This window comes from Halichoerus grypus, chromosome 8, assembly GCF_964656455.1.
Source record: "Halichoerus grypus chromosome 8, mHalGry1.hap1.1, whole genome shotgun sequence".
Classification (NCBI taxonomy): domain Eukaryota; kingdom Metazoa; phylum Chordata; class Mammalia; order Carnivora; family Phocidae; genus Halichoerus; species Halichoerus grypus.
Genome location: NC_135719.1, coordinates 117,065,500 through 117,088,564, shown reverse-complemented (window position 1 = coordinate 117,088,564; position 23,065 = coordinate 117,065,500). Strand labels below are relative to the sequence as shown.

Here is a 23,065-nt window from a genome sequence, read left to right as displayed (position 1 = left end):
GAATTAGTAAAAACATTTAATAGTACATGGGACACAAAGGAATATTATGTAGCCACTTAAAAACATGCTTTCAAAATATTTAATGATATGGGCAAATGCTTATAAGGTATTAAGTGAGGAAAATGGTATGCACAACGTTATCCCAAACTTTTTGAAAATGTGTTTATAGATGTGATTTATAGGCAAAAATTGGACATATACCCAAACAGGAACAGTGATAGGATTGTTTTAAATTTTCTTAATTATACTTTTATATATATTCCAATTATTAAAACAATCACCATGTATTTACATTTGTAATCAGGAAAAAGGACCACAACCCTATGATGCAGTAAAGGTATCAGGCCATGTTTAAATTCTTTTCTATCCCACTACATCACAGAAACCCAAAAGAAACTTTTGGTCTAAGAGCACAACTGGAGGCCAGTATTCACGACTCTTCCATTTGGGGAGAATGAAGAAGGGGACAGAATTGCAGGAGAGGTTTTAAAACTTTTTTTTTTTTTAACATTTTATTTATTTATTTTAGAGAGAGAGCACAAGCGAACAGGGAGGGACGGGGAGGGAGAGGGAAAGAATCCCAAGTGGACTCCACCTTGAGTGCAGACCCTGTCACGGGGCTCGATCTCATGACCCTGAGATCATGACCTGAGCCAAAATCAAGAGTCGGATGCTCAACTGACTGAGCCACCCAGGTGCCCCTAAGTTTTAAAACTTTTAAGAGAGAATACTATGAGCGACTTAATGCCAAAACATATAAAAGTACAGATAAACTAAGTAACTCTATAGAGCAATACAAGTTTTCCCAAAATTTACTCAAGTTCTTTAAAATGTACATGAATAAATTAAATCAATAATACAGTTGATTATTCTGCTCCCATCATTCCTGCCCCAGGATACCAGGCCTAGACAGCTTCTCAAGCAAGTGCTATCAAACCTACAAGAAACAGATAATCTCTAACCTGTACAAATGTTCTCAAAGACTTAAAAAAAGAAAGGCGGGGGGGGGGGGGGGGGGCGGAGCGTGGCAGGGAGAGAAAATACCCACCTAATTTTATGAGGCTAAGATATTATCCTGAAATATAAACTGGAAAGAGCAATACAATAAAACAAAAATTTTAGATCAGTTTTTCTTATGAATATCATGCAAAAAATCCTAAATAAAAATAGCCAAAAAATATTAGCAAACTGAATCCAGCAATGTATTAAATAAACACACACACACTGTCCTATGACTAAGACGGGCTGATCCTGGGAATGTAAGGTTAACATCAGAACATTTATTAACAAAATAATAGCATATTTGATTAAAGGAGAAAAATCAGGTGTAGAAAAAGCACTCAATAAAATTTAATATTAGATTATGATTGAAACAAACAAAACAACAACCTAGCAAACCAGGAAGAGAGGGCAAGTAACATCATTAACCAGATCAGAAGTATTTATCAAAACCCCCCTGGGGCACCTGGGTGGCTCAGTTGGTTAAAGTCGGCCTTCAGCTCAGGTCGAGCCCCACATCAGGCTGCCTGCTCAGCGGGAAGCCTGCTTCTCCCTTTCCCTCTGCCCCTCCCTCTCCCTCTGCCCCTCCCTCTGCTTGTGCACTCTCTCTCTCTCTCTCTCTCAAATAAATAAATAAATAAAATCTTAAACAAACAAACAGTAAGGATCCTACGTGATGGTGAAATTATAGACGCCTTCCCATTACAACCAGAAGCAAGATAAGGAGCGCCCCCTATGACTGTCTCCAGTCAGTACTCTATGGAGGTCTTAGCCAATATCCCAAGGCAGGAAAAAGAAAGAAAACTCTTAAGAATCAGAAAGAAAGGGGTGCCTGAGTGGCTCAGTTGGTTGAGTGTCCAACTCTTGGTTTCGGCTTAGGTTGTGATCTCAGGATCATGAGATTGAGCCCCGGGGTCTGCTTGAGGATTTTCTCTCTTCCTCCCTTTCTGCCCTTCCCCCCACTTGTACTCTCTCTAAATAAATAAATACCTTTAAAAAAAAAAAGAATCAGAAAGAAAAAGGCAAAACTGTCCTCATTTTAAAATAACATCACATTCTAAATAGAAAATCCAAGAGATTCTACAAACTATTGCAACTATTAAGCAAGTTCAGCAAGGTGGCTGGATACAAAATTAAAATATAAATATCATTTCTGTACATTAGTAACAACCAGTTACAAAATATAATGGAAAAAATATTCCAATCACAACAGACACAAAAACTATAAATTTCCTAGGTACAAGTCTAACAAAAGATGTGATAGTCTTTTGTGGAGAAAATGGTAAAAGACCACTGAAGGACGTGTAAGATAATCTGAAAAATTGTGTTCACAAATGGAAAGCCTCAGAAGTCAGTTCTCTCCCATTAATCTTAAATCCAGTGCAAATTCCCATAAAAATTCCATTATAGCTTTTTGTGGAACTTGATAAGCTGATCCTAAAACCCACAGGAAAAGGCAAAAAGCAGAGACTAGCAGGGCAAATTTGAATAAAAAGAACAAGGTGGATGGGACTTGCCTACCTGCATTTAAGATTTGCTTAACATAGCGCAGACAGGGCGCCTGGGTGGCTCAGTTGGTTAAGCAACTGCCTTCAGCTCAGGTCGTGATCCTGGAGTCCCAGGATCGAGTCCCAGGATCAAGTCCCAGGATCGAGTCCCACCTTGGACGCCCCACTGAGTGGGGAGTCTGCTTCTCCCTCTGACCCTCTCCCCTCTCATGCTCTCACTCTCTCTCTCTCAAATAAATAAATAAAATCTTTAAAAAAAAAAAAAAACATAGCACAGACAGGCGAACAGACCAAAGGAACAGAAGAGTCACCTCAGATATAGAAACTTGAGTACGTGACGTACATGGGACACACATCAGAAGGAAAGTTGTAAACTTCCATTAGTGGTGATGCTGGTGAACTGGGCATCCAAATGGAAAAAAGATAAAATTATATCCCCCCCTCACCACAGACAAAAATCAATTCCAGGAGAATTAAAAATCCAGATGGGAAGAGCAAAACTTTAAACTGTTGGGAAGAAAATATATGTATGACCTCAGGGTAAGAAAAGATTTCTTAAGTACCCCTCCACACCCTCAAAAACCAAAAAGGCAATAAAATTATTCACTATAAAATATAAATCTCCTATTCAACAACAACAACAAAAAACCCACGAAAAGTGAAAAGACAAGTCACGAACTGGAAGAGATTCACTACACACACACCACCGACACAGGATTACTATCAAGAACACACAGAGAACTCCAACAAATGTACAAGAAAAGGGCAAACAATTAAAATTACAAATCAGCAAGAAAGAAAGCAGATGGCAGCCAATTCACGGAAGCCGTAACACAAATGGTCAATGAGCTTCTGAAAAGATGCTCAAGCTTACTAGTCATCAGGGAAATGCAAAAATAAAACTGAGGTACCACTTCCCATGTATCGAATGGCAGAAAGGAAAGGTCGCACTACGGAGCAGCACCCTGAGTACTGTGTGAGCGTCAAATAACACAACCCTGGGGGGGACGGGTAGGCGCTGCCTAGTGAAGATCAAGTGTGTGTTTCTCTTTAACCCAGCGAGTCTCTCCTAGACAAACTAACACAAAGGACACTGCAAGTCTGTCTGCAACAGCACGAACCAAAACCACGTCGATGTTAACCGAGAAACTGGGGGTACACTTACACATGGGAATGCCGTATAGTTGTTAAAATGGATAAACCAGAGCAACACGTGAACGCAGATAAACGTCAGAAGTACACGGTCAGCAAGAAAAGCAATGCACAGTATGCGGTGTGGCGGATCGTGCTCTAACAGGCACGAAAGCCTGCCCTGTGTTGTTGACGGACACACACACAGTGACAGCACAAAGACACCTGCAGCCATGGCGAGTGTCAGACTTAGGACAAGGTGATGCTGGGGACGGGGGAGCGAGACAAAGGGAGAAGGGTTGCGTGGGAGGCAAATATGGAAAAATGTTACGACTTGAAAAAGCTGAGTGGTGGTTACTTCCATTTTCCCTGCTTATCAGTGAGGCTGAGCATCTTTTCATCCATCTACTGGCCATCTGTGTTCCTTCTATTGGAACTATTTCGTGGCAGTCTGCGCGGGCCCCATTATCTGTTGGCTGCGGACAGTGCCGGATGGACTCGTGTCCCAGGCTCACGTCTGGGCTCAGGGGTGTTTCCTGCGGCCGGGCTGCTCTAGGGCTGGAGGCGGGCCGAACACGCTGCCCTCGCGCGGCTGCCAGTTTTGGGGGGCAGCAGCCAAAAACAAGTTAAACACACACATTTCCAAACTGCGCTGAGTGCTGGGGGGGCACACACAGGGCGCCGTGGCGGCGCATTTTGGGGGGGACCTCACTTACAGAAGCTCCTCTGGAGAGCCGCTACGCCAGCCGAGGGCTCCCACAGACATGCGGGGGTTCCAGAAACGTACTGCCTCTGAGTACGCTGCCTCGGATGAACTAATGGCAAGAGGTCTGGGTCCTGAGGCGGGGGGTAAAGGCACAGAACTTTTGTCACAGATGGATCCCCCCACCTGGAAGCCTGAGTTTGCCTTGAGGCGGTTCCCTCGTCAGTCACCAGCTCCTCCCGGAAGGCTGCAGAGGGGATGCGTGGACGGTCCTGGGGACCCTGTGGAGAAGGGGTGTCAAGCCCCCCATCCCGTCTTACCAGAGCATTTTCCGGCACACCCAGGACCACATCGTGCACCATGGCCCCACTGCCGAAGTGCTGGGCTATGGACAGGCCACTCAGGCAGTAGCAGGTGTGGTAGAAGTCCCGAGACCTGCGCGGACAAGGTGGCTCTGAGCAGGGGCTCCTCCGCTCCCCACAAAGCCCCGCAGGCGCAGCCTCCAACAAGAGATCCGGGCCCAGGATGCACCCCCACATCCCACTGCCACCCGGCGGCATTTCTCAAAGCCCCGTCCTTCCGTCCTGCCCCACAGCGGGAACTGGCATTGCAGAGTCGGCCCCTCCAGGGGCCCTCCAGCTGTCTTCTGGAAAGGGCTTTCCAGGGTGGTGCTGGTGCTAAATTAATATACTTCTCCAAAAGACTACCAAAATGCTCAGAAAACGGGTCAAATTCTTCCTGATCAACTGCTGGGGACCAGCCTTGAGCTGGGCCCTCCCCTGGATGTCGACAGGGGCAGGGTGTGCGCATGACCAATAGCGAGGGGGACAGGATTTATCTGATGTCCCTTTGCTTTGACTGTGGCGCCTAAAAATATTTAATCTACGTGGTAATAGCTGTGATTATAATTTCTGTTTACGACACTCAAGGGTTTTAAAATCCTGTATCCTATTCTATTTAGATCAGTTTAATTTAAAAAAAAAAAAAAGGAGAAAAGAAAAGCTACACCCCGGCAATCTGTATACCTACCTGGAGAGGGGGGGTGCATGTGAGCTCAGGGGTGCCAGGATGGTACTGCAAGGGGTGCCCCCACGGGGGTGCTTCACCCTAGTACTAAGCATCTGGATGGAAAGGGACCCCCCCCACCACCCGCACACACCTCTGCAGAGCTCTGGGAGGCCTGAGTGGCACACCCTCTCTCCCTTCCCTGCCCCTCCCTCCCCCGAGAGAAGGCACTCACTTGCCAGGTTTGTCCAGAAGCCCCCCGGCGGGGCACTGGCAGCACATAAGGATGTACTCCTGCAGGGCCTGCTGATGAAACATCCAGTGGCTCATGCTGAGAGCAGGGTCGCCTGCAGGAAGGCAGAGGGTCAGGGCGGGCCCACGCCAGGGCAACAGCCAACACGGTATCAGTTACGTCTTTGTACTTTATTACCCACCGGGGACAGTTAAGGTTCCCTCTATTCTTCCTGGACTAATTTTGAAAATTACATTCTCAGGACACTTAACACCTTCACGCGAGTCCCATGATACGTCCCTCTCCTGACCTTCGACTCGAGTCAGAGCAGCGGTGCTGAGTGGGTGCCCATCCGAAACCACATCCCTGGAGGTGTGAGCAAGCTGGCTAGCTCCGCCTTCCAGATCCACCCTGTGACTACCCCTGATCAGTCCACAAGTCCCTCCTCCTCTTCTTTTTTTTTTTTTTTCTTTTAAGATTTTCTTTATGTGGGGGCGGGAGAGGGGCAGAGGGAGAGGGAAAAGTCCCAAGCAGACTCCGTGCTGAGCTTGGAGCGCGACACGGGGCTCAATCCCACAACCCTGAGATCACAACCTGAGCCAAAACCAAGAGTCGGACACTTAACCAACTGCACCAGCCAGGCGCCCTATACTGCTCTGGGCTTCTTAAGACACTTCCTCTAGCACGTCTGACTCCAGTTGGCTAAGGGAACTCTCAACAGGGGTGATGTCTGTTCCTTCTCTTTTCTAAGCCTGAACTTAATCTATCTCCAAAGGGCGTCCTCCAACTTTTCTCTTGGCTCAAAAACTTTTCCTAAGAAGCATTACTAGTAACTGCCAGGATTCTTGCGTCATCTAATATGGTAGCAGCAGAAAATGGCAATTCTGGTAATAATACTAAAGTAGGGACAAGCAACTGGGCTTCTACACTCCGAAGCTGAATCCGTACAGTCAGAGAATTCCGTGTGCTGTATAGTTATCAAGTGGGGAGGAGAGACAGACTGCCAACAGATGGATGTTTGCAGAAGCACTTAAATGGGAATTGGTTTTTAAAAACTACACACATGCATTCAGTCCTTGGTTAATTTTATACTTTGATCCCTGGGCTACTACAAAGATAGCAAACAATCTGTAAATAGCAATTAAAAGCTAATTTTTCTTTTTCCAGTCTTTTTTTGTTTCTATGCATTTTTCTATATAGTTATTATCATTTTGTATTTTGTGTTTTTCATTTAACACTACAGGCATACATTTTTCTCTGCTGTAATCAATCAATCCTTTGTGATTTCTTTTTTAAAGAAGCCTATTTAATAGGTACAGGGACTTTGGGGAGGTGATGAAAATTCTAAAATTGATTATGGTCATGGTTGCACAAATCTGTGACGACACTAAAAACCACTGAATTGTATATTTTAAATAAGTGAATTGTATGGTTATGTGAATTATATCTCAAGGAAGCTGTTATTTAAAAAAAAAAAAGCAAATGTCTTAAACTGCATTAAACATCTGTACAAAATATACCTTTATTCTATATCTTAAAAGAAATAAAAGACTATTATTTTAAGGTAAGTGCTCACCTATCACTAAAATCGGAATCTGAAAAGAACCTGCTACGTTTACTATCAGATAGATTACAGAGTGGGTCAATGACGTGCTGTGTTACTGAAGTCTGCAAGCTCAAAGTTCACAAACCCGACAAGGAGCTTCCAGGGATCTTGGAATTCGCGCAGCACCACACATCATCACGGAGGAAGGTAGACGGCATTACAGGGTGCTGCTGACGGCCCTGGGATCAGCCTTCTAAATCCTTCATGCTTCTCCCTCACCTTACGAATCCCCATCATCATGTCATTTTGCATCGCAAAGATTCCCTTAGAAAAGTGTTCCCAAACAGTAACGGACAGGTACAGCGACATGGAGCTCAACTTCAGTGGACAAAAACAGGCCTGCAAGTATGCCTCCGAGCACATTCGGGCCTCTGGTAACCGCCAATCCAAACACACGCTCACAGGCCTGCTGCTTTCCTACAGCTCCACGGAAACCAAAGAACTCTCTCATTTAGTCAGCATTTTATAGTTTAAAAATCTTAATAATTTGTTCTTCTCTTCAACCACTGCGTTCTACACCCACACACCAGCGACCTGTGTGGAGGTGGCTGGTGAGGTCCGACTGGGTGTGCGCGCCGCCAGGGGTCGGCCCCTTCTTATCTCTTTAACTAGCAATAGGATCATCGCCTTTAAAAAAGTGTATTGGGTCGCTTACTGAGATAAAAGTAGGAATGCACATGGTTAAGAAAAAAGCAGAGTATGGTCCAGAAGGAAAAAAAAAATTCAATACATAAGTCTCCCTCCCTTCAACTCCCATCTTTCTGCCAGAGGTGCCCATTGTTAAAGGGGTTTTGCTCGCTTCCAGGAAAAGCTGTGGGGCTCTCAGCCTGTGTGCACACAGACCACACTTTCTACACTTTATGTTGGGTTCCGGAGAGTTTTCCATAGTAGCCCATTGCATGTAACCATGGTATGGAGAAATCGTAATATATTTAACTATTAACTTTTTTTTTTTTTTTAAGATTTTGTTTATTTGAGAGAGAGAGCATGAGCGGCGAGGAGGGGCAGAGGGAGAGGGAGAAGCACACTCCCCAGCTGAGCGGGGAGCCTGATGCGGGGCTCAATCCCAGGACCTGAGATCATGACCTGAGCCAAAGGCAGACGCTTAACCGCTTAACCTGTATTAACCTTTCCATGAGCAGTTCGGTTGTTCGCCATTAAACTCCACCTCAATACACATCCTTTGCTAATATCTCTGCAGGTAAATTCCTGACCGTGCACTAGCCTGGTTTAAGTAATTTAAACAAGTCTCCAAACTACCCTCCGAAAACCAATACAGCTGTTTACACCCACATTGACAGTACAAGAGTGCCTGTTTTCCCACACTCTTCCCAACGTTGGGCACCACGTTTCCTCAACTCTGGCAATCTGACAGTAAAAATGACCAGTGTCCCACTGATTTTATTTGCATGTCTTTCACTATCATCTTTTTGTTCCATTTATGCCATCTGCGGCGGTTACACCGGCATAGGTGGCGATCGGGTATCATAGAGCAGGTCACTGAGCCTCGCTGTCCTTCGTTTCCTCATCTGTAAAACAGGGGTGACAAGAGTACCTGTTTCATGATATTGTTCTGAGGCTCAAATGAGAAAATACGAGTGAAGGACTCCGCTGAGTCCCAGGCTGAGGCTGAGTGCCCGGGGGGAGGGGCAGTGGTAGCAGAAGTAACACCACCAGCAGTTCTTTCCCTGCCTGTCTGGTATCTCCCTGTTCAGATCCTCTGCCTGGGTTTCAGGCGGGTTGTTCAGCTATTTCTTAGTGATTTGTAGGAGTCTCTCAAATTAAAGAAATTAGCCCTTTGTCATTTGTCGCAAATAATTTTTCCCACCTTGCTACTTGTTTTGTTTATAGAATTTCTCTTCTTTTGTAAAATAACATTTGTTTTTCTTTATGCAAGAAATACAAATTAATTGTAGAAAATCAGAAGATACAAATAACAAAGAAAGAAAACAAATATCACCTGTCATTTCACAACCCAGATACCTTCTAGTAATTTTTTGGAGTCAACTCTTCACTAAAAATGGAATTATAGGGGCACCTGGCTGGCTCAGTCAGCTAAGCATCAGACTCTTGATTTCGGCTCAGGTCAACCATTTCAGGGTCGTGAGATCGAGCACCATCGGGCTCCTCACTGGGCGTGGAACCTGCTTAAGATTCTCTCTCTCCTTCTCCCTCTGCCCTGCCCCCACTGCTTGCACTCTCTCTCTCTTAAAAAAAATGGAATTATATACATACTGCTTTGAAACCTTTGATCATAGTATGAGTATCTTTCTACACATCATCTCCTTTTGACTCCCAATGTCAGTATTATGCCCACTGCTTAAGACATTTCCCTTTTTCCTTTATCACTGTTGCTGAGAAGTGGGTGAGCTTCAAGCCCAACCCAGGGCTTCTCCCAAGCAGTGAAAAAAGCTGCAAGGCCCAAGATTCACTGGCAACCTTTTCCACAGGCAAAGCTTTGCATGCGATTAGGCCTCCAGAGCGTGTGCTACAATAAACAAAATGTCAGCCCCCCATCGTCCCACCCCCCCAGCCCCCCCAGGAAGACACTGGCAGGTGCCGCTCCTGTAACAGCTCTCTCCGGGATGCTCCTGGCAACAGCACTAGGACCGCGTCGCATCCCCCCCAGGGGCAGGTTTGTGAAAGGCTGACCGTTTTACCAGGGGCTTCACCTCACCAGTTCCAGATAAAGAAATCACTAAAACCCCAAGCTATTTTTGCTTTGAAACATTGGACTCTTGGGGAGTTCCTGACTTCTCTATTACAATGGTCAAGCCAGAGACAGTGCAGGCTCCAGAGTCAGGGGAATGATATATCTTAACGCCCTGAGACCGAAAGCCCTGGAGCCCCAGGCAAGGAATCTCAGGACAGACTACGACTGGGAGAATGGGAAGATAGGGCAGAGGTTCTGTTTACCTCAAGTCCGTATCCAAAGTGGCCACAACTCAAATGAAATGAAGAAACTAAAGAAAAGGGGCTCAGAAAGAACAGCCAAAGAAGAAAAAAAGGCATGGGGGGATGGCAAGGCAGTAGGGAGGAATCTCATCTTCCACATTTGAGCAAGTAATTACCCAACTACTAAGTCCAAAGAAAACCTTCCCTCTGGGCCAAGGGATCTCACTCCAAGAACAGATCAGGACCCACTGGGGCAGCCATGACTTCCCCTCTCCCACTGGTTTCCTCAGGGACACCCTGCTCTCACATAAAATAAATAAGGATGATTTGGGAGTCCATAGGCAACCTGAGATTTCAAGAGATAACAAAGGAAGGCTCCCAGAAGTTTTGCTTGCTCTCTAAGTGCTTTGGTTTGGAATTCCCATTTGAGACTCCACAGAAATGAACACAGGTCTCACCACTCCAGGCGTAGGTGGGAACAAACTTGCATTTAGGACTCTCCAATGAACTTAAGATATTTCTAATGGCGGCAACTACATTTCTAATGGCAGCAACTACATTTCTAATGGCGGCATTTCTAATGGTGGCATTTCTAATGGCGGCAACTACAAAGCCCGTCAGACATGGTGGATCTTTTCCGCACGGGTTCTGTTTCTCTGCCCCTTTCTGAAAGTGCCTGTGTGGTCACTGTTGTGACCGTGACGTGCAGAGCGTGGGTTCTCAGTTCTGATATGACTGGTACAGAACTCTGCACTGGAAACTGGCTTCACACCCAGCTGAGGTGACAGTCACCCCGGGGCCCAGGACACACACCCACCCCCTGCCGGCCACAGCCAGTTTGAAGCAGCACCCGTAACGCAACTGAAACACTGGAGTTAAATCCTGGTCTGCACATGCATGCCCAAGGCAGGAGGTTCCACACCGGGCACTCGAAATCCAGGACAGACAGAGCTCATTTCCGCCCCCCTAAAAAAGCACTCTGGCTTCCTGACTTGGTGAGCAGATGCAGGACATCGCCAGGCCCCCGCCAGCCCCTCTCCCCCACCCCCCCGGGCTCACCTTGAGCATGCAGTGCGCGGTGCAGCAAGGGCAGGAGCCCCGCCTGCCAGAAGGAGTAGCAGCCGTCCACCAGCTTGTTGCAGCGGCCCTGAAAGCCACCTTCGAAGCGCATCTGCCGGCTGGTCACCCATTGCTGAGAATGACAGACAAGGGAGAGGCAGTTGTAGGCGAAGGTCCCATCCCCTGGCTTCTTGTCACCGGCAGTCCCAGTGCGTGGGCTGTTCTTCCTGCCCCTCACTGCCGCAGACGCAGTGTGGAGCACTTCAGCTGGACCCCTTCAGGGCAACCGGTACGCATCTCGGCTCCGTGCCTAACAGACAACGGACCACCTCTTCCCAGGTTTCAGATGGGTTCTGGTGCTGACAGGATGAAGAGGCCAGGCTGGCCTGCAAGGAGACCTGCAAGTGTCTCCCCGTAAACAAGGCTTAACTAGGAAATGTAAGGCAAGACCACCAGGGGCTCGTTTCTAACCACTTTCCCTGCTCAGGGAAGTTTATTAAAAGCAGGTAAGTGGAATTTTGTGCTACGTCTCGTCAGATGATCTCAAACCGTTCCTGACTTTGACTTGGCACCTGAAGAAATCCATCCAAGGTTTCTTAGCAAGTCACTTGCAGGACTGGAAGCAGAAGCCGTTATCCTAACCACCAATGACGGCTCTGTCCGGTCTAGACCCTCTGCTTCTCCAGGGGAACCTGGCTGCCTAACAGAAGAAAATCTTTCACTCTGACCCTGGAAAATGGCTCCTGATGTCACTTAGCAGTCACCCATGATGCTGCCCTTCCCACTTATCTCCAAGTCTCCTAAACATGTGCTGCTACCAAGATCAAGATAGCCATGGGTTTGGCCTCCAGGAATGAGCAGAACCAACTGGCTGAGCAGATAATAACATCTCCATTTCCCTCCCAGGCCGTTCCAGCCACCAGCCACGGATTTTCAGAACTGAACGGTGTGGAATAGGGCATCTCCTCGTCCCTAGGTTCTTGCTAGACTGAGTTCCTGAAAGGAGCCACCAAGGACCCTTTTTGGAGTTGGGGGGGGGGGGCGTCCAGCCTGCTTTTAGTTAGCAGTTGTGGAGTTTAGATTATATCCCTGTTCAAGGCAACACTCACCCATAAGAGTCAAGTCCCAAATTCTCAGAAGAAAGACATAAAAACTAGACTGCAGGTGCAGGCACTAATATGTCCCCGGTGAGGTTTCAATGAGCCAGTGCTTTAGGGATGACGCCATTTAATGAAAGTAGGTGAAGCATCACTCAAGGAAAGAGAAAACAGGTACTACAGTGAGGAGACCATTCGTCATTTTTACTTACCCTACAGACTAAGGGTTGGTTTTTTTTTCCCCCAGACTAATGGTTTTTAAGTCAGACTAAATAATTTTTTCCAATGCCTAAGCCCATGGGTTTATTCTGTTTCCCTTGGCTATATGAACTCATAAAATCCTTCAGGCATGGGTCCTAGGTCTCCCAGGTAAACGGAGGGGAGAGAGTGGTTTGGGTGAGAAGGACACTGGCATTTAGTGAGTACCTACTATATGCCAGGCTGGTTTATAGATTTTTTCTCCTTTAACTCTCAGAGTCCAGACTGCTAACCTCTCCTTTAAGCTTCAAAAAACTGTTATCTCTGCTTTATAGAGGAGAAAAAAATTGAAGCTAAAACAGACAAATTTCCTAAGGTCACATGGTTAGGACGTGGTAGAGACAGGGCTCCAATCTAGAATACTGCCATTGTAACTGAGGCTTCTGCTAATTATATTCCTATTTCTGCCTGGGAAATGGGACTTCCATATTTCATGCCTTATTGGTGATCAGACTTTTAAATGTCTAACAAACTCTAAGTCCAGTGCACAAAGTTGGCTATTTCAGCATGAACCTTCAAGGAAAGTGTACTATGGGAGGCTTCCTAGAGACGAGGACAAAATACTGCTGGCCGTGTATGTACAGAGTACACCAGAAACCTTCCTGCAAGCTCATGATGGGTCTCACCACAGTTCCTATGATGAGAGGCTGACATCTGAACTTAGGGAGAGGAGATGAATGTCAGTTGCAGCTGGTTTGCTTTGAGGTCATGGTTGGGAGTAAATGCTTCCCAGAAGATGGTGGCACTGGGTGTGTGTAAGTTTGTACACTAGGCCTCTGATAATTTCAGTGCAGTCTAGTGACTCCCTGAAGCTGACTGCTTCCTGAATTCCTCTCAGTATTTGTCAGGAGCCCAGAGTCCAGACGCACATGCCAGGGCTACCTGCTCAATGCAGCCACGCTGCTCTGCCCAGCTCATTTAAATGTAGTTACTACATGTTCACATATTGCAGTGAGTAATAAAAGCTCGGCTTCAAAAGGCCTGAGAGCCCTTCTCATGACGTTTTCTCTTAGGAGATTCGTTCTAAGACACACAAATTTAAGAGACTGAAGCTACAGTCTTGGAAGTATGAGGAAAGTACTCTGGCTCATGCCAGATGTGTGAGGGACTCAAGACAACTATGGAGTTGGCCTAACACACCACAGAGAGGTTAGAGCGGGAAGATGGAAAGGCAGGAAGAAAGGAGCCAAGACCAAGAGCAGACGTTCACCCCTCCCGCTTTCCTGGAACAGTGCTAAGTGCCCCAACAACTGCGATGAAAAGCTTCATTACAGGTCATTTAGTTCGTGGGCTCAGGGCAGGAACTCTAGGCCCTTCCCACAGCCGAACAGTCCCCAAGCCTGTGAGGCTGAGCAGTCACATCGCCGGGGCTGGGGCCCAAGAGAAAGAGGGGTCAACAGACACTTACCAATAAGCTCTTCAAGTTCAAGGAACGTTCCTTCTTGAGGATGACCAGTGCGGCCAGGCCACAGAAAGTATAGCCGCCGTGGGCTTCCATCCCCGGCACCCCACCAATTCCACCTTCCCAATTCTGACACCTAGGAGGAGATCAAGGAGAGCAGGCTGAGTGGTCGGTGTCAACCAACGAGCGGCCGGCAGGAGTGGGGGGGGGGCGCGCAAGTGCGGAACCGCCCTGGACGGCAAAGCACGAGTTTGCTCAGGTCACCACATGAACCGTCACAGCTAGGAATGGAAAGATGCCAGCTAATTAACTTTTGCAAATGCCTGTCCCTCCAAAAAAGGGGGGGGGGACTCAGAAATACTCCAGTTATGTAACATAGTATCTCAAATCTTTACTTTTAGGGAAAAAGTTATAAAATCATACATAGTATGACAACTGGTATTTAAATGCTGTATCTATTGCTGGTATTTTTCCTCTTTTCTGTATTTTCAGCAAGTTTCTATAATGAACATAAATACCTTTATTACTATCAAAATAAACTTTTTTATTTTATTTGTCAGAGATAGAGAGAGCATATGAGCAGGGGAAGTGGCAGTCAGAGGGAGAAGCAGACTCCTCGCTGAGCAAGGAGACTGATGCGGAACTCAATCCCAGGACCCTGGGATCAGGACCGGAGCCGAAGGCAGACACTTAACCGACTGAGCCACCCAGGCATCCCAAAATAAACTTATTTTTAAAATGATAACTTCCTATTATTCAAGTTATTAATTTATTATTATCATAATTGTTATTATTTGGGGTTACACTATATATTAATAGTGTTTCTCTAGTCATAAAAACATGCCTAATCTTTGGACCGGCCATAGAGGGTCATTTCTAGGAATTAATCCTACAAAATAAGCAAAAATGTATTCAAATAGCAGATTATAAGAATGTTTACCATTCCCATTTATAACAGTGAAATATTAGAAACAACTCTGGAGCTCAACAGTAAGGGACCGGTTATATAAATTATGGCATATTGTACAATAGAAAACCACTCATTTAAAACGATGCTATGAAGTATATTTAAAGATGTTCCAAATATATCACATGCAAAAAGTTACAAAGTGATAATGTACTGTATAATTTTTCTGGAATTCTAGAAAGATATACACCAACAGAGTGGTTGATGGTAGATTCCAAGCAGTTTGGATGTTCTTCTTTTTGCTTGCCTATAATAAATGTTTTATCTGTGAAATAAAGAAATTTTCTTAGTCTAGTTTCCTGTAACAGTGCAGGCCTTTACTTCCCGTGACCTCCATGTATGAACACGGGCTCGTACTCTGCAGGTGTGTCCGCATCCCAGTCCCAGCTGGAGAGCAGGTGCACGGGGGAGGAGCGCTTACTCCAAAACTTGGCAGAACTTCCGGACGGAAGTGAAAAGAAGCAGTAATCCTGCCCGTCTTCCAGGCACCTCTCCCTAGAGGCCTGGCATCTTGGGAATTCACAGGCCTTTTTCAGAGCAGTCCCCGGGCCCAGGGACATCACAGTGTAGAGTGCCAAGTCAAAAACGGGCTACTGTTCCCTGCACAGACTCCTCAGCACCTCTGTCCCAGGACCCTGGCGACCGCCCCCCACCCCCCCATCCCCCCACCCCCAAGCGGCGAACGTTCCTTCTCTCACGTTTGGCTGCATGTAGCGTAGTAATAGTTGTGAAGAGTCTGATGGGTGAGGGACATGCCAGGGACCTCTTAGCATTTTTCTTAATGTAACTTACCTTTCAAAAAACATTTTGAATTTAAAAAACCAGATAGTGTTAAAGAACAAATAATGAGAAGTAAATCTCCTGCCCACCCTAGCCCCCAGTCCCTGTCACCAGCAGTGACCGCTGTCGGTTTGTGCACCTCTGCCTCTTTCTCTCTCTCTCTCTCTCTCCAAACACACACACACACACACACAGACGTGCGAACGCACATGGTTTACATTCTGCTTTTCCTCCCTTTTATATGCATGGGAGCAATTATAATCATTGTAAATTAGTAAATTTAGTAAAATTCTTCAGGAGTGTCTTCTAGCTAAACCTAACAGATTGAGCACAAGAGCCCAGTAAAAGGAAAGGAAAGGAATTTCAAAAGGGATAAACCCACAAAGGTAAAGAGCATAGGAGAAGATATGAACACAGACAGGAGATAACAAAATTTCAAAAGCCAGGAAAGGAGAGAGATAAGAAGTAACGGACCTAACAGATTAGAGAGACCTGCCCTCCAGCCCAGGGCAGGAGGCAACAGAAAGCAGGGTGATGTGCTCTGTGGAAGGACCAGGACCTACTGGAGGCACAGGACACCTCGAGAAGCCGCACGAGGTGGAAACAAGTTAATTGGCTGCAAATGTATGTAAGAATCAATTAGACCCCCAGGTACCTAGCAGAAGATGGGGCGTTCCAGGGGTTTAATCAAGATGGTCTGAACTCCAGGATATCCAGCACAGCTGAGAGCAGGAGGGAGGCATCACACTGAGCAGGGGATTGCGTGAGAATCTATAATCTGAACACAAACACCCCCCACCCCGTTTCCTCCTAGTATTTCACAAAGTTGGCTGCCAACTTCCTACCCCAACCAGGAATCTGGAAGATCCTCCTCAATGGAAGCTGATGAACCCAAGGGAAAAACCCCAATGGGGTGAAAGGCTGAATCCTGGCACACGTAGCTCTCCATCAGCTTTTTAGCACTTGGCTCCTAAATACGAACACCAGACATTTCAGCAGTCTCTAATACGAAAGAGAGAGACCAGAACAGACACACAAAAATAAGTTGGAGAAATAACATAGGGAGCAGAAGGAAACTTTTTAGATAAAATACTATATGAGATAAAAATACTTCAAGAATAAAATATGCCTGAAACAAGAACAGGAGAGTATATAAAAAAGTATTTCTTTTATAAATGAGAATAAAATAAGCTCTGGAAAATTTAAAATAGAATTGCAGAAATAAAAACTCAACAGAAGGATTAGAAAATAAAAGGTAAGGGAATCTCTCAGAAAGTACAATAAGAAAGGGGGTGGGAGGATGGGTTAGCCTGGTGATGGGAATTAAAGAGGGCACGTTCTGCATGGAGCACTGGGTGTTATACACAAACAATGAATCATGGAACACTACATCAAAAACTAATGATGTAACGTATGGTGATTAACATAACAATAAAAATTTTAAAAAAAGAAAGATTAAGAGTCTTGACAGGCAAAATAATCTGAAAAATTAGAAGACCAACCCTACTTATAGGAGGTTATAAAAACAGCAAACACAGAAAACAGAGGGAAAGAAATTATCAAAGAAATAATATAATGAAGATTCTTGGAACTAAAGGATATGCAATTCCAGATTGAATATACCTGCTGAGTGCCAAAAGAAATTTAAAAAAAAATCCGTATCATGGTTCATCAGCATGAAGTTTCTAAACAGCAAGAATAAAGAGTCCAAAAAATTTCTAGGGAGGGTGATATGGTGGGACAGAGAAAAAGAGAAACAAAACATAAGCATCTGCCTTCGGCCCAGGTCATGATCCCACAGTCCTGGGATCGAGCCCCGCATTGGGTTCCCTGCTCAATGGGGAGCCTGCTTCTCCCTCTCCCTCTGCCTGTCGCTCCCCCCCTGCTTGTGCACGCTCTCTCTCCCCGTCAAATAAATAAAATCTTAAACACACACACACACACACACACACAATGGATTGGGAATACAATGGCACTGGGAGGCAGTGGTTACCATAACAGGTTTTGGCCACTTAAATTCCTTGCATTTCAGGGCGCCTGGGTGGCTTAGTTGGTTAAGCAACTGCCTTCGGTTCAGGTCATGATCCTGAAGTCCCGGGATCGAGTCCCGCATCAGGCTCCCTGCTCAGCGGGGAGTCTGCTTCTCCCTCTGACCCTCCCCTTCTCATACTCTCTCTATCTCTCTCTCTCAAATAAATAAATAAAATCTTTAAAAAAAAATTCCTTGCATTTCAGCTTAACATCAAATTCAATATCCCACCATTTGACATCCAAGGAAACTATGGCATGGAGAAGAGAAATAACTTGTCCAAAGCTACTAAAAGCGACAAAACTGGGATTGAAACCCAGGTAGTCAGAGTTCCGTGTCTAGTAAGTGCCTAACAAACCAATCCTCCTGCAAATACTAGCTACCCACTCTGGACAAAATACACAGAAACAACTTCTCCCGAGGTCTTAGTAGACTGAAAAGAGGCAGGCAGGTTCTGGTGGGGTTTAATGGTTGGAGCAGACAACAGCAGGCAGGCAGGCTCCTCCCTCCCCCACCCTATTTTTTTTATTCCCAGCTAGCCCTGAGGATGGCCGCAGTCGGCCAGTGGTGGAAGTCAGTGGAGGGCAGCCGAAGTGAATAGAGAGCCCACCATTTTTCTGGTAAGAAGAACCAGGCTGACAGAAACGGAGGAGGAATACCAGAAAGAGGAGAGCCAGAGAAGGCAAACTCCAAATTCCGTGTTTAAACGTCACTGACGTTTCTACCTGACTCCGGAGCACACATGCACTAGGCAAACTGAAAGCAGCCTGTGACCCAAGAACTGATCAAATTGCTGAACTGATGCCCAGAGCACGTACGACAATCCGCACTTTGGGTCTAACCGAGTTGCTGCTAAAACAAAGCCATCAACACTCTTTAGAGCAATCTAACAGAATCCAATCTCTACAATATAACACCACCATGTCTAGGATACAATCCAAAAATTACTTGACATATGCAGAATCAGGAAAATGTGACATGCCAACTCCAAGATACCCACATGTTGAAATTACCACACAAGAATTTTAAAGCAGATTTTATAACTATATATTTACCTCAGGAAGATGGGAAAAAAATACACTTGTAATGAATAAAAAGATGGGAATTCTTAACTGAGACAGAGAAAGTATAATAAAGATCCAAACCCAGGCAGGTTAGCTCAAAAGCCTATACTCTAGATCTCTAAACTATAGCTACCTTACCAGTGAGTATTACATGCCAGGTCTTCAGTAAATGTTGGTTGTTATTATTGTCAGCCTTTTCCACAATGACACTGGAAGCCAAAAGATAATGGAGGAATGCTAAAAAATTCCGAAGGAATACAGTTTATACAGTTTCCAATTTAGAAATCTCTAACCAAATAAAATCTCAGTCAAGCATGAGACTAGAATAACTATTATGCACAATCTTAAAAATTCACCTCCTAAGTGCTCTCTTTTGGGATCTACTGGAGTATGTGCTTCATTAAAACATGTAAGTAAGCCAAGAAAAAGGAGGGCAGAGGCTTCAACAAAGGAGAGAAGTGAAGTGAATTTCATGCTGAAAGGAAGCTTCTGGATGCCTGCTGTGCAGCAAGCTGAGAGCAATCTGTCCAGACAGAAGCAGGAGGGCAGAGGGCTCCAGGAAGGAGAACTCAAGATACACACACACACACACACACACACACACACACGAGAACTGATACATTACCTAAAGTGTTTGACTGTACTGAGAGTGATTTTATAGCTCTGGCAGAAAATTTGGGAATAAATTCATGACGTATACATTTTAAAAAAGAGGTGATGATTAATTCCAGGGAAATAAAAATTATATAGGAAAGTAAATATGATCATAGTTTACCATCTGATTTACCTGTAAATTATATTTTCACAGTAATAGGTACTACTTTGGTAAGAATAAAAATGTAAAAAACAAAATAATAAAGCTTGGATATCATTCCGTAATAGTACAAAGGTATCTACTATACCTTTCCTTTTTTTTAAATCACGAGATACTTGAAGCATCTGGGAAAGTATAGCAAATAATACATAGAACGTACATGTATGTGACACCTAGCTTTAGCTGAGTCATATGCACTTCGGGTCTTTCTTTTATTTTAAAGAAATGAACCATTACTGATACAGCTGAAGTCTCCTGTGGAGATGGACAGACGTCTCCTGATTTCATTTGCTCTGCTCTCCCCGAGAAGTTACCACCATCCTGAATTTGGTGCTTATTCTTCCCATGCATGTTTTTATATCGCCACATGTGATTCTTTCTATAAACAATACAGAATTATTGTGCGTGTTTTCAAATTTTAAGTAAATGTGCTAATCTGCATGTTTTAACAGCCTTTATTTTAACTCAGTGTTGTTTTTGAGATTTATCCATCTTGACACATACAGCTCTGGTTCGTTCATTTTAACTGCTATCTTATACCGCAATGTGACTACACCACGACTTGCTTCTCCATCTTGTGCTTATGAACATTTAACCTGTTTCTGGGTTTTTGCCATTACAAACAAGTCATATGTTTGTCTCTTCCGTGCAGGTGTGTGAGCTTCTGTAGGTGTGGGGTTATTGGGTCATTAGCAAAGGCATCTTTAAGGTATTACCAAGTTGCTCTCCAAACTGGTTAAATTACATTTAGATGCCAACAAGTACTGTTTGAGCAAGGTTTTGATCCTGGCCAATCTACACAATAATACAACACTGAAGAAAGTTTGGAAAAAAAAGAAATCTTTTGAAGTATTTTTGAAATGCACAACGCTACAACCCCAATCCATCTCTTGTAATTTTTATATTCCCTTCCACTCCTTTTTCATTTTCCTTATTTTCAGAATCTTAACCACCTGCTTTCTAAGAGGCCAGGACAAATGCCGGCAGCTCTCACCTTGCTATCCATTCGGCAGTGCCCTCAAAGAGGTCTGGGGTGATGATGTTGGTCAGAGAGGCTACGGAGGCGGCACAGTATGCGCTTCTGGAAGGACAGAAACAGAGGCGGGTAGCGTTAAACTCTAAGGAAGGGCTAAAATAAGGTTCACTGAACTCAGGCACACTGCTCTCTGCCTGCTAAGCTGTAATCCCCTCTTGGCACTCGGTCAGTCCTCCTGGGTCTCCGACTGAGAGGTCTGACATTCTATTTGGATAGAGTTGCTCACAGCGTGACTTCAGGGAAAGGACATGACATTCTAGTCTCCCTACCTCCACATGGTCAAATCTACATCAGAGGAAATAACAGCCATATCAGTTCATGTCCAAAGTGAACTCAGCTCTTCTTTCAAAGACCTATCATGGTTCCCAAACTTCTGCGGTGTCATTCGGCTACTTCTGATACGCTCATTCATTCGACGTCAGTAATGTTTTAGATCCAGGATTTCTGTTTATACATGGACACATTAAAGGTTAACTACATATTTTTTTCTGCAACAGACACTCCAAAGCAGGGCACTAGACCCTAATGGCTGCTTAGTCCAGAACAGAGGAACAGGAATCGATGAGTCCACTTAGACACTTTCCTTAGGCCTTTAGAGAGAGAAAAGAGCTTTGATTTCCAGCACCCCACCAGTAAATGTACACACACACACACACACACTTTTAAATGAAAAAGAAAGAGAACTTTTTTTTTTTTAATGTTATCCTACTTGATTTGGAATAATTCTTGCCATTCCATCCTGCCAGCCCTAATTCTTCTCAGGACACATTTTATTTCAGCTTCTCCCTCTATTACAGAATATATCTACAAACTGTGTTTTCTTTCCTTCTACACCCTTTTCAAATATCCAGCATCTCAGCTCCATTTTACGATGAAGACAAAAACTGTTTGTTCTAATTCTGCTTACAGATCCTTTTTCTAAGGGCTCCTAAGGAATATAAAAGGGAGGAAAGAGGAGGGCCTAGGTTCCATGTCGTTCAATATGGACATAATTATGAAGCCAAACTTAGGAGGTATCCCAAAGAAATCTCTGCGGAAGCTGCGAGCGTTGTTTTGCTACAGCAGCCTTTTTATCAGCCTGCTCGCGCTGGCCGCGGCACGGCAGACGCCACGTTACTCCAGCAGGCATCAGAAGCATGCGAGGGTCCTGCGTGCCAAACAGTATCACTGACCATAAGCTAACCTCAGAGGCCTGATCTCATTTCTTTCAGATTTTGAGCCTCTCAGAGGGGTTCCCCAGTATTTGCTCTTGAACCTTAATGTAACTTCTGAGGTAGAGAGGTGGCCAACCACGTAGTTTGCCTCTCACAAATGGAAGAACTGAGAGCTGAGGCCAGAAGCCACTAGTCCTAGATCTCACAGCGGGGGAACAAAACACATCTTTTTCGTGCAGTTTCTTCCTCTCTCCTTCTATCTGCTCATCACATCTCTCAGATTTGTTCACTACTCTCCATCCTCTCTGCTGTCCCCCAAATCCAAGTCACCATTACCTGGATCAAGCTCCTGCCTGGTCTTCCTCCCTCCGGCCCTGAAGTCAGAGGACTTTGACTAAAACACCACAATCTATTCACTGCAACTAGGAGAAGTTCTAATAAAATACAGATCAAATCACGTCATTCCCTACTTAAAACTGGTCCATGGCTTCCCACTGCTCTTAAACTCCCACTTCTTAAGATTTCAGGATCCCTCAGTCTGGTCCCAGCCTGTTCTTCCAGCTTCACTTCTACTGCCCATGAGGCCCTCTATACTTCAGCAACACGAAACTGCTTTCTTGAACACACTCTATGCCCTGTCACCTCAACTTCTGCAAATGCTGGGTCTCTGTCTCCCCCCTACCCTCACAGAATGCTCCAGATTCTATAACCTAGATTAGGAGGTCAGTAATAAATAACCTCCTTTCTTGAGAACTGAGAAAGGATGGCACTTGCTAGGAGTTCACTGCGGTCTGATCACCTGTGCCATAAACCCCTGAATAAGCTCATCCCAGAAACTATCAGGAATCGTGACAGACAGGAAAGATCAAGAGGCCACTCTGTCTAACCCAGAATGAGACCTGCTAGCCTCCAGATGCCCAAATGCACCCCCCACACACACCCCGCCTGTCACTGCTGCTTCTCTCCTGGTCAAACCCACTCAATAAGCACTCTGGACTCCTGGCTGACACTTTCTGGCAAAGGACAATTAAATACCAAGCAAGAAATGATGGAACTAAGATACTAGAAACCAGGCAAAGCAAGGAGGCATTGTGACCCTATGCAAATGAGAAGCATGGCTGAAAGGGAGCACATTACCAGAGGAGCTTACAGGTGAGGTACAGGTGAGATATGGCTGCAGGGCTCTTGGGTGGAACGGATCGATTTTACTGGAGAAGTTTACTACCATTTGTCTAGCAGATATAAATAAGAACACAGAAAAAAACTCATGCTGGAACTAATAAGCTAGAGAATATTCACATCTGAAAAAGGTATGTGATACAATGC

The 23,065-nt window shown here is 45.0% G+C and overlaps 1 protein-coding gene across 1 annotated transcript in view; it reads right to left on the bottom strand.

Annotated features, from left to right (window-relative positions):
- FNTB (farnesyltransferase, CAAX box, subunit beta) overlaps positions 1-23,065 on the bottom strand; it is a 61,911-nt gene that overhangs the window by 1,567 nt on the left and 37,279 nt on the right. The window contains exons 7-11 of the mRNA XM_036120202.2: positions 20,544-20,630; positions 13,902-14,031; positions 11,139-11,271; positions 5,582-5,693; positions 4,662-4,776 (exon numbers count right to left, since the gene is read on the bottom strand). Coding sequence (XP_035976095.2) covers positions 4,662-4,776; positions 5,582-5,693; positions 11,139-11,271; positions 13,902-14,031; positions 20,544-20,630 — 577 coding nt within the window. The remainder of the gene's footprint in view (positions 1-4,661; positions 4,777-5,581; positions 5,694-11,138; positions 11,272-13,901; positions 14,032-20,543; positions 20,631-23,065) is intronic.